General features: G+C 48.9%; 1 protein-coding gene and 1 pseudogene across 1 annotated transcript; both read right to left on the bottom strand.

Annotated features, from left to right (window-relative positions):
• Positions 1-5,791: 5,791 nt before the first annotated feature.
• Positions 5,792-6,251, bottom strand: LOC127664707 (60S ribosomal protein L32-like; annotated as a pseudogene).
• A 3,585-nt stretch (positions 6,252-9,836) lies between these two features.
• On the bottom strand, positions 9,837-11,093 carry Neurog1 (neurogenin 1). The gene has a single exon (XM_052157011.1). It carries the CDS (start codon positions 10,833-10,835, stop codon positions 10,101-10,103), a length of 735 nt encoding a protein of 244 aa, XP_052012971.1. The 5' UTR covers positions 10,836-11,093; the 3' UTR covers positions 9,837-10,100.
• Between the last annotated feature and the right edge of the window lie 282 nt (positions 11,094-11,375).

Below are 11,375 nucleotides of genomic sequence, written 5' to 3'. Positions count from 1 at the left end.
ATTTATCAAATGAATGAATACCAGGTGCTGCAGGTAGCAGTTTACGGTTGGATGAGCCACGGTTTTCTGTCATTAGACATTGGAGTCTTCTTGCTGGGGATGGAATTAGCAAGGAAACACAAGTACTCGGTGCTCGTGCCCTTCTGCCTGGATTTAAACCCTGCTCCAGTCACGTCGAGTTGCAGCCTTGGCTTTAGCTTCCTCATTCCTGACATAGAACAGGGGCTCTTGCAATTGCAGAAGCCAACACAGTTTTAAAATGCTTGGCTCGGTGCCTAATCCCGGCTAAGTATCTGAGGAGGTGCTAGCTAGTAAGTTGCAGTAGATGGAATGGCCACTGTGTAACTGAAATATCAGCAATTTAATACTGTTCTCTCCGGCTTGACATGCGCTATTCTTATCTCTTGCTTGGTTACTCCTGCGGATGTCAGGGTGGCTGTGCTGTGGAGGGGTGTGCTCTGGGTCAGAGGAGGCCAGCCCAAAGGGGGCGAGAAAGGATCTGGGAGAGAGAAATGGACTTGGAGGCAGATGCAGCTCCGAGTCCCACCTCTCCTCTCATTAACCCCGTGACCCTGGGCGATCCACTTAACCTCTACGCCCCTTGCCTCATCTGTGCCAAAGATACAATAATCCCTTCTACCTCAACGGACGCGGTGAGGCTAATGTCACATGATGGATGTGAACCCGCTTTGCAAACAGGAAGGCACGGACTTACGCTCAGCCTGAAGAATCCTTGAAGGCAGCGAGGCATGAGGCTGGACCTGAGCCAGCCTATCACTGGGTATCATGTAATGTTCCTCCTCTGTCCTCTGATAGCCAGTTTTAAAGTGCAACGTTGGCCTCTGTGCTCAAATTGCTGCATGAGAATCAAGTTTCACCAGTCAGGTTTCTGTCTGAGACGTCCAACCTTCAGGCACGGAGGGACCATCTGGAGACCAAGCAGAGGCCATCTCGTTACAAAGCGTTTACAGCGGAGTCGGCCAACCTCTAACATTTGTCGAGCCCTTTCAATGAGCCACACCTAGCTTCAGCTCTTTCAATGAATAACTTGTCATCAGCACTTTGACAAACTCACTTCGATTTTAGAAGAGGAGATTTGTAGGCTTAGATTTTTTTTTTTTTTTTGCAAAACCTATTTTTATTGAAGTTCTTAAACACTTCAACCTCCCTTCTAGCTCACCACCCACCAGTAGTAATGGGGAAAAAAAGGTTAACAAGAAACAGGGGTTATGGAACCCCTATTTAGAAATAGTTCTTTGGGGAGATTCCAATCTTTGAAGTCAGCAGTCCAGTCCACTAGTAAAACCCCAAATACAAATCAGCAGCAGCAGCTCAATCCAGAACAAACCACGAGACTCCACCAATCCACCAATCGGCAGGTTTGAGTCAGGGAAGATCAGAGAAGAAAACAAGGCAAACCAACATAAGAGCTCTGCCCACTGTCTGGTGGGCTGTACTTATACTCTTTCCAAACATCACAGTCCTCTCAATCGTCAGCTCCAGCAAAACATTACATGCCCTTTCACAAGACAGCTTCCCTAAAAACACCGTGTGTCTATTCTCATCACAACATCCTCTCATAAGACAGCTTCCAGAAAAACATCACGAAACACAACTGAGTTTCCAACAAAACCAGAAATTCCCACTTTGGGAGACATTTTTGGAATGAAGTTAAAGGGTGGGAATGGACAGAACTGGTCTGGTAGATCATGGTGCCCAGGCACCCTCAGCAGAAGCCAGTTACCCAGCAGGCACGATGACACACACCTCTAATCCCAGCATCCAGCAGGCAAAGGCAGGTGCATCTCTATGAGTTCAAGGCCAGCAGGCCAACTAGGGCTAGATAGTGAGTCCCTGCCTTAAGAAAGGAGAGGAGAACGTGCCCCACTGTGTTCATAGCAGCCCTATTTACAATAGCCAGAAGCTGGAAAGAACCCAGGTATCCCTCAACAGAAGAATGGATGCAAAAAATGTGATATATATATACACAATGGAGTACTATTCAGCCATTAGAAACAATGAATTCATGAAATTCTTAGACAAATGGATGGAGCTGGAGAACATCATACTAAGTGAGGTAACCCAGTCTCAAAAGATCAATCATGGTATGCACTCACTAATAAGTGGATATTAGCCTAGAAACTTGGAATACCCAAAACATAATCCATACATCAAATGAGGTACAAGAAGAATGGAGGAGTGGCCCCTAGTTCTGGAAAGACTCAGTGTAGCAGTATAGGGCAAAAAAAAAAAAAAAAAAAAAAAAAAAGAAAAGAAAAAGAAAGAAAGAAAAGAAAAGAAAAAAGAAAGAAAGAAAGAAAGGAGAAGAGAGAAAAAAGACAGCTACCTGTCCTCAATTTGTATCAGAGAGAGAGAGAGAGAGAGAGAGAGAGAGAGAGAGAGAGAGAGTCCAACCCAAGAGCCTCGTCTCTAATGGGAATGAAGTCCCCTCTATCCAAATCAAGGACTTGCCGACTGTTTAAATGGTTCTGCCTTTCAGTAGCTGGTAGGATACCTGCTTGAACAGAATGGACACTTTCACCTCCTTTCCTCTAAAACAAAGGCACCCTCTGTGGCTCTGCCTGCTTTCCCTATACATCTTGAGTCTGTACTTTCTTTAAGAAGATCTGGCTCAGCTGGGCGGTGGTGGCGCACGCTTGTAATCCCAGCACTCTGGGAGGCTGAGGCAGGCGAATTTCTGAGTTCGAGGCCAGCCTGGTCTACAAGTGAGTTCCAGAACAGCCAGTGCTACACAGAGAAACCCTGTCTCAGAAAAAAAAAAAATCAAAAACAAAAAAAAAAAACAAAAAAACAAAACAAAACAACAACAAAAAGATCTGGCTCCCACGTTTTCTCAGGCTAAAGCTGGTGCATAGGAGATTTACAGATAGTAAGGGAAGGCTACCTTCTATCATGGGGAGACAATGGTATAGTGGTTAAAAGGCTGAGGTTAATTTCTCATTCACACAACACAACAAGCAAGAGGAGACTAGGCCAATGGCTCTTCCCCATGCAGGGCAAGCCCCAGAGGTCTTCTTATTGGATATAGCAGACATAATACTGCCAAATTGCTATGTTACTGAATACAAATCCTCAACTTCTGCCTCTGTGTTAAGACTGAACACTTTAGCATCGGCCTGGGTTTGTCATCTATAGATGAAGGTGGGCTGCCCTCCTGTCCAAGTGATGATAGTGGGAAAAGAAGAATAGAGGCAGCCCCTGGCCATGTCTAATGCTGTAAGATGGGTTTCAGTTTATACCTTACAAAAACGAACATTAGACGGCACAGTCATGTGAGAACTGACCAATGGCGTAAGAGTCATCATATTTGGGGTCTGAAATGTTTCCATCCTGCCCCCTAGTTCTCTCATACTGTCTGAAATGAATCTTCTCCCATTCTTGTGCCTGACAATAACTAACCTGACTAGTCCCCTGTGCTGTAATGTTTGCTTAGTACTGTGTATCTGTGTTTAGCTTAGCTTACTGGGGAGGTTAGTCTCATAGATCTAAGTAGGATGGTATTAAGGGCCCACAGTAGAGTTAGTTAGAATGCATGAGTATCAAACTTGAGTTGGTAAATGAACAATGTGGACTGCCTCTTGTTTTTTTTTTTGTTGTTGTTGTTTTTGATTATGTCTTAATGACTTGAGACCACCTTGTCACATTTTTGATACATTTTGAGTCTCATTTTCAAGGGTTGAAAAAAATACATTTCTTTGCCTTCCTTCCTTCCTTCTTTCATTTATTTATTTATTTATTTATTTATTTATTTATTTATTTGAGTAAAGGAATGCTTCATTTAACATGAGCCAGCCTCAAACTCCCCATCCTCTTGCCTCGATCCTGGGACTAGAGCATTGTGTGCACACAGCACCACACACCTTGTTGGTGAAGACACATTTTTCAATAACACTGGGGCATCATCTGAGTGACCCCAGCGGTCCAGCGGTAGTGACATTTAATTCTTGTTAGAGAAGATAAGATAGGCTGGGTCAACTGAAATCCCTACACCCTGCTGTTAGTGTGACCTAGCACCTACCCAGGTCACATGAGCCCAGCAATCTGCAAGAAGGTTCAGTGCCTGAACAGAGTGTTTATCTCAAACATTCTCCAGGAGGTGACAGCTTCTAAGACAAGATGCATCCTGACCATAGTAGGTTTGTGGTCATGGAAGGTGATTGGTCTTCTAGGCTAAACTTTTTACCATCAGACATCTTTTTACCATCTTTGGTATTGACGTTGGAGCCTTTGTCCTTTGGTTGGCTGGGATCCAAGTAAGCCTAGAAATAATGTATAGAGGGTGCCTGGGTCTCAGTGAGAGACGGGTCACTTTCCCTCCAGCTGCTTAGGCTGACTTTCCTCTGCTGCTCCCACCAAATGACGCCCCAGGTCTTTGCTGAAGAGCTAACTCTCAAGCCCTTTCTCTTCTCCCTCAGCTGGAGGAATGAAGGAACTCCTTTGAAGTCAGCACAAAGTTCTGCATGGTAGCTGTGGCCAGGTCTCCAGCTCCAACTGACCTTACCCCTGAGTATAATAGAAACTGCAGTAGGAGCTGCTTGCGTTGTGGAGAGTGGATCGTGGAAGACAAGAGGCTTTCCTGTCCTCAGACTCAAGCATGTTTATCTCGGGCATCCTCCAAAACGCCTTCCTAGGTTCAGGCTGCTCCAGCCCCCTTTGTGGTGAGGAGAAGGGCTGGGGGGTGGGAAACAGCTAAGGGTATTAAAAACATTGCACCCTTGAGAACAGCTGGATGCTAAACTGTGGCCAACAGAGGCGGTTACTATTGTGCATCCCACTGTATGAACTCTCCCAGAATCTTAGCGTGATAGCATCAGCAGTTCCCATTATCTCCAGAGCTGCTGTACGCACCCTGTTTGATGTTTGGGATCTGGTCTGCCTGCCTGCTTCTCTCCTGTCATTTATTCTTCTGCCTTTACTGGCTTTATATGTGCTTGATAAGCTCACTCATTAGAAGCTGAAGAAGTGGTGGATGATTCCCTGTGTGGGTCTCAGGGTTCAGTGTGTGGCCCCTAAGGGCTTATCAGTGGCCGCACTACTCAGCATGGCTAAGGATCAGCTACATTTGGTCTTTATCCCTTTAAGAACATAGGAATGTGTGTATTCAAAGCACAGCTATACAGCTATCAGCTCTGTGGTATTGGCGAGTTAGCTTAGCCTCATTTCCTCCCTCTGTGGGGTAGAGATAATGATATCCATAATTATTCATCCTTGTTTATTCTTTTCTCAATTTATTTTTTCTTTCTTCTTTCTTCCTTTTTTTAAATTTTATTTTTATTTTATTTTTGAAGCAGGGTTTTTCTATAGAGCCCTGGCTGTCCTGGAACTCCCTATGTAGACCAGGTTGGCTTTGAACTCACAGAGATCCGCCTGCCTCTGCCTCCCAATTGCTGGGATTACATGTGTGTGCTACCATACCTGGCTCATAATGCTATTTCAACCTCATCAGTCACAAGAAGAGTTGAATAAACTCACACGTGTAATGCACTTGGAGCAGAGTGCAGAAGCCAGAGTGGCTCTTCCTAAACACTGCAGTGATGACGGCAGTGATGGCGCGGCATTGTGGCCGGGGCTGGTGTTATCTTCGGCATTGCCTGTGACCTCACAGGGCCCCCTTCGCACCTGAATTGTGGTGTCCCTCAGGCGTTTGTCTTAGCTTTATCCTAGACAGCGCTTGGACTCTTTCTTTCTTTCTTTCTTTCTTTCTTTCTTTCTTTCTTTCTTTCTTTCTTTCTTTCTTTCTTTCTTTCTTTCTTTCTTTTCTTTTTTTTTTTGGCAGTTTTTGTGATTTTATTAAAACACAAAACATGCACACAAGCCGTCTATTCATTTTCTTCACTGCGTAGCCTGGCGTTGGGATTGGTGACTCTGATGACGGCTGTGATGCTCTTTCTACGACGGCTTTTCGGTTCTTAGAGGACACATTGTGAGCAATCTCAGCACAGTAAGATTTGTCACACATCAGCAGCACTTCCAGCTCCTTGACATTGTGGACCAGAAACTTCCGGAAGCCGCTGGGCAGCACATGCTTGGGTTTCTTGTTGCTCCGGTAACCAATGTTAGTCATCAAGATCTGGCCCTTGAACCTTCTCCGCACCCTGTTGTCAATGCCTCTGGGTTTCCGCCAGTTTCGCTTAATTTTCACATATTGGTCTGACTGGTGTCTGATGAACTTCTTGGTCCTCTTTTTGAGATCTTGGGCTTCACCAGAGGCCGGAGGGCAGCCATGATGCCACAAACCAGATGGCAGCTACTTGGATTCTTTCTGACATAATCCAGCCTCTATTTTATGAGCAACTGCAGCCCAGGTTTGTGTCTTGTCTTTGGGAGCTACAGTGGGCTGTTTCTGGCCAAGTTAGGTTTTCTTCAGCATTTGGAATTGTTTGGGGGTGTGATGTTCATGTCCTCTCTAGTTCCTGATTCAAATCTGCCAGGTTGTCTTTGGTCTCTCTTCAAGTGCTCCAACAAATCCTGGAGTTTCTGTCTTCAAACTGTACCTGGTTTGGGCTGTCTTCACCACGTCCATCATCTGTCTCCCAGGAACAGCTCCCAAGTGCTCACTCAGTTTAGTCCCACATTTTGCCCTGGCCCCTCCAGCTCTGCTTCTTGCAAGCCCCATAGTCCTGCCTTTACATCTCCCCTTTGACCTCAACCTTCCAAATCCTCAGAGCCCTAGATGAGAACACTCAAGCCCTTAAAGTAGTTTCCAAGGTTCAGCAGGACCCGGATCTTCCTGCCCCGCCCCCCTTTTCCTCACCCATCTCATGCCCTCTGTGTCAGCCGTGCCAACCTCTTTGCTGTTCCCTGAAACACGCTGTTGGGCGGGGAGAATTTCTCTGCCTTCCCCAGGGGGATGTTGCCCCTCTTATGTCTGCAGAGCTGGCTCCTTATGCAGGCTTCATGGTTTTGAAGCAAAGAGAGACTTATTTTCTTTCTGGAGGTTCGAACCCAATGTTGCATGGCCCCATAGATTTGGGCCTCTGATGAGGGTAATGCCTAAGAACTGAGAGCCTCCCTAAAGTGTACCCCCTAAAGGTACTCCACACCCTGAGCCCACCACTGGCAGTGGTGGCACCATGACACCTACTCTCCATTCCTAACTGTCCCTACTAGGATGCGTACGATCCTTTTGGGCAAAGACTTTGTCTTGCTTATCCCACTGCTTAGAATATAACAGGGACTTGAATAACAGTCACTAAAGAAACAAGAGAAGTAAAAATCTCCATTTTACTCCTTTATCCTTATCTTCTTGCCCCCACGTACCTGCCCCCCATTCCCAAATGGCTAGAGAGTAGTGTATAAAAATGTCATGCCAGGACAAAGACAAAGAGACGGGGGGAGAATAAATGAGACTTTGAGGCTTCTTTGGGGGTGCTGCCGTCTCAGTGGACAGTGACTGAAGGTAGCCACATTTGGCTGTCAGCAAGAATTTGTATTCTCTTTACTGGCTAGAATATTTTAGTGTCTCTCCTCTGCTCCTCAAGATGTAAGGGGATGAGTGAAACTCTGTTGTGGGAATAAAAAGATCCCTGAACAGAAGGTACCCATTTTAAATCACTTCCTTCTTTTTGCTTGTCTGGGAGCTACTCTGTACCCACAGAGGTGTGTGCTTTCTGGGAAGAAACTGTCCTGGGTTCTAGGAAGAATTTTAGAAACAGTCCTGGGTACAGATGGTAAGGATGTCTTGAAAGTTTTTTCTTTATGGAAAGGGACTCTGGGTCCTACACCTTGGAATTCTGAGCAATCAAATTGAGAAGATGGGGTGCTGTTCTTGAATCTTGGGAAGGAAGACTTCCTGTTTTCAGTGCTGGAGGCAGCAAAGCATCATTGTCATTCGACTCCAGCCCTTCTGCTCTTCCCAAGGATTTGAGAGGATGATAAGCCCAATCTGTTGTTTTCTTCTCCTGTCATAAACACATGCATTTACCTCATGGCTGGAGAGTCTCCCTAAGGGACTATCTTTCTTGTTCCTGAGAGGGTCTGAGGCACTTCCCAGAATCCTCTCCTCCGGAGAGCTCTACATAGAGGTGAAGGCTATTTTAGTTTGCTCCAGGAAGCTCAAAGCTGGCGGTTTAGATCTGATGGGAAATCATCCAGCAGGCCCCAAGCTGGACCATCATAGAGATGGCGTCCACTCTGCTCTTAGGCTCCGCAACCTCTCAAACTTCTTAAGAGCACTCATTCTCTGCTTCAGGGCAATTAGAGAAGGATTTTCCAAAACCTTCTGGAAGGTAGCCTTCTTATCTGACACAGGGCATCTGGCCTGTGGCAGGGCTTAGCATTGCTGGTTGGGGCGTATGAATTTGTGGATCCAAGCCACCAGGACAAAATGTCAGAAGGCAAAGGGCTTCTGTCAGAGGCATTTACTTGAAGAGAGTTCTACAAGCCCCCTTCCCACTAAATAACTGCTTCATCACAAAGGGCAGCCCAACGTACGGAATAAGGGGACACTGTCCTACTGTGGGGCGACTTGTTAGACCAGACGACAGGAAGTGACAGAGCTACAGTCACGAGCTTCCTGTAATTTTTCCCATTCTGAAATGTAAAGGAAAAGTTACTTCTGGGGGGGCTAGTGCTGTTAGCTGATGGTCAGACAAGCACTACAGCCACTGGGATTTCTCTAGCAACAAATGAAAGCCCTGGCTATGGCCCCCTAGGACAGGCTGAGCAAAGCCCTTCTGTGGGAGCCCCTCCCCCACACTCGGAGCTGCAGCGAGTACAAACGCCTGTGTGTGGTGGGCTATGCCACCCTAGCTCGCAGTTTTAAGGCAGCTGTAGACCCCACTCAGGGACAATTCATCCCATTCCTCACAGCCAGGACTACCTCGGCCTTAACGGGTAATACTTTAAGGGCGGGCGTTGTTTACAAATCAATTTCCTCTTCTAAATAGGCTGCTCCAGGAGTAGACCTTCTGCTTGCCCAGACTAGGCCCACCTGTCACTGGGCCTTCCTAGCCAGTGGCCACACTGTATTGATCTTTTTAATCCCCTCCCTTTGAAATACAGAGCCAGCTGATGTGGAGTTCCTCAAAAGACTCCCTTGGCCCCTACCTCTACAGGTAGCTGCGGATTCGGGGATAATTCCCCACTAGAAAGTCTTAATTGGCTTAGGGGGTGCCTGAAAGTTCTCCCTTGTGTTTACAAGACGAAAAGAATCGATGGCTCATAAGTGCCTTCATCTGTCTCCCTCATTCTTGGTGATAGTCAGGTGCGTTTTTATTTTTAAGTTGTTTTTGAAACAGAAGTGGAGGGTTTGGAGATGGCGGGATAATGTTTCACTTTACAGGTGGAGCTGCCCAGGGTTGGGGGAGCCCCAGAGACACCGCTATTCGGCAAGAAAGCTGGTGACTTATTTTTTTTTTCTTATTTTTTATTTACACGGAAGCGTCTGCAGTACAAAAATGTAAACTTTGATAGCTCATAATAATAGAATAAATTCTTTATGTACAAAAATACATTTTCATATGAATGAAGCATCCTGAATAAATTAAAGTACCCTCCAGCCCGGTCGGTGCCTGAATGGCCAAGCAAGCACTCGGGTTCTTCCCGGAGCAGGGCCGCGGTGCCGGGATCCATAATGCATGAGGTCCGCTCCTCACGGCTCCTTTTCAGCCTTTCCATTGTACTGTCAGCCGGCTCAAACCGAATTTTCATGCTCGTTTTTCCTCATGAGAGTTCTACAAATTGTAAAGTTGACTTTTCACCTCGTCTTCAGGGGCTCGTCTGTCCCTTTTCCAAATCACACTGAAGTGGCGGTGGCTGGGGTCAGTTCTGAGCCAGTCACAAAGGAGGTTTTGTGAAGTTCAGAAAGTGCGAAGGAAAAAAAAAACCCCGAAAGGCCGTCTGGGGGCGGGCAGGAGGGGCGGGTGCTGGGGGTGGAGAAACAGACCGAGGGGAAGCTTCAGCGAGGGTGCAGCAACCTGACAAGTAGTCAGGTATCCCCACCACCACACACGCCCTTGAAAGCTCCCAGCATCCACTTGGGAGTAAGGGTGGTCCCCGAGGCTTCAGCCGGTTCCCCATCTATAATTGTTCTTAGACTGGGAGGAAGAAGAAATTATTGATGTTGCCGTTACAAAGGCCTAGTGGTAGGGGATGAAACAGGGCGTCGTGTGGAGCAGGTCTTTGGGCAGGCCAGGAAAGGGGAAAAGGGGATCGCCGGGGCCATAGGCGAAGTCTTCTGAAGCTGAAGGACTACTGGGGTCAGAGAGTGGTGAGGCCACGGTGGCGCAGGGGGAGGCAGCGGTACCGGAGCCCCAAGACTCCGTGTCACTGGTCGGGCTCGGGGGCCCGGGCAGGCAGGGGACACACTGCGGAGGCAGGAGGCGCTCCCGGGTACTGCCCCCGGGGAGCCCTTGATCTGCCAGGCGCAGTGTCTCAGCCAGGGCCCAGATGTAGTTGTAGGCGAAGCGCAGCGTCTCGATCTTGGTGAGCTTGGTGTCGTCGGGGAACGAGGGCAGCACGCTCCGCAGAGCGTCCAGCGCAGCGTTGAGGTTGTGCATACGGTTGCGCTCGCGATCGTTGGCTTTGACGCGACGGCTCCTCCGCAGGGAGTGCAGCAGCGCCTCGGACCGCACCCGCGCGCGACCTCGCCGCCGCCGCCTCTCCTGCTCTTCGTCCTGGGCACCGGGAACATTCGATGCCGCGGACAGGGTGGGCGCGCTCCTGCGGGCTGGCACGGACAGCCCCGAGGTGGAGGCTAGGGGCTGGAGCCTGGCACAGTCCTCCTCGTCGGTGAGGAAGCTGGACAGGTCGCTGCTGCTGTTGCTGCTGGCACAGTCGAGATCAGAGAGGCAGGTCTCCAAAGGGGCAGGCATCGTTGCAGTGTGCAGGACCGACAGATGGACAGGAGGTTTAGAGGGCTTGAGTGTGGGCCGAGGGCTCCGCCTTCGAAGCGCACTTACTGACTGCACGACACGGGGCTAGTCTGTGCCAGCTGCAGGCGCGAGGGCCGGGGAAGATCGCAGGGGCTCAGGGAGGGAATGGGCTTGGCCTCCTCGCCTAGCCTGCAGGGGCCACGCGCCGGGCTGGTCTCCCGAGTGATGTCGCCGGCGATCAGATCAGCTCGTGTGAGCACCGAGTGTGGCACACGACCGGCCTCAGGACCCCTTAAGTACGGCGCGCAACAATGGGCGCCCCCTCCCTGGCCACCTCCGCCCCCGAGGCGGCGCGGGTGAATGGCGAGAGGCGGCAGGTCAGCCCCGTGCGGCGCCTGCTATTTGCATAATTTATGCTCGCGGGAGGCCGCCCCCGCCCAGCCCCCCTCCTGGAGCGTGCCCGTAATTACCGCCGGCCAATCGGTGGCCTGGCCTGCTCCGGGAGTCGGATCAAGCGAGGGAGGCCGGGGAGTCTCCGGC

This window comes from Apodemus sylvaticus, chromosome 14 (assembly GCF_947179515.1).
Source record: "Apodemus sylvaticus chromosome 14, mApoSyl1.1, whole genome shotgun sequence".
Classification (NCBI taxonomy): domain Eukaryota; kingdom Metazoa; phylum Chordata; class Mammalia; order Rodentia; family Muridae; genus Apodemus; species Apodemus sylvaticus.
The sequence above is the reverse complement of the archived record's forward strand: the minus strand, read 5'-3'. Positions and strand labels throughout refer to the sequence as shown.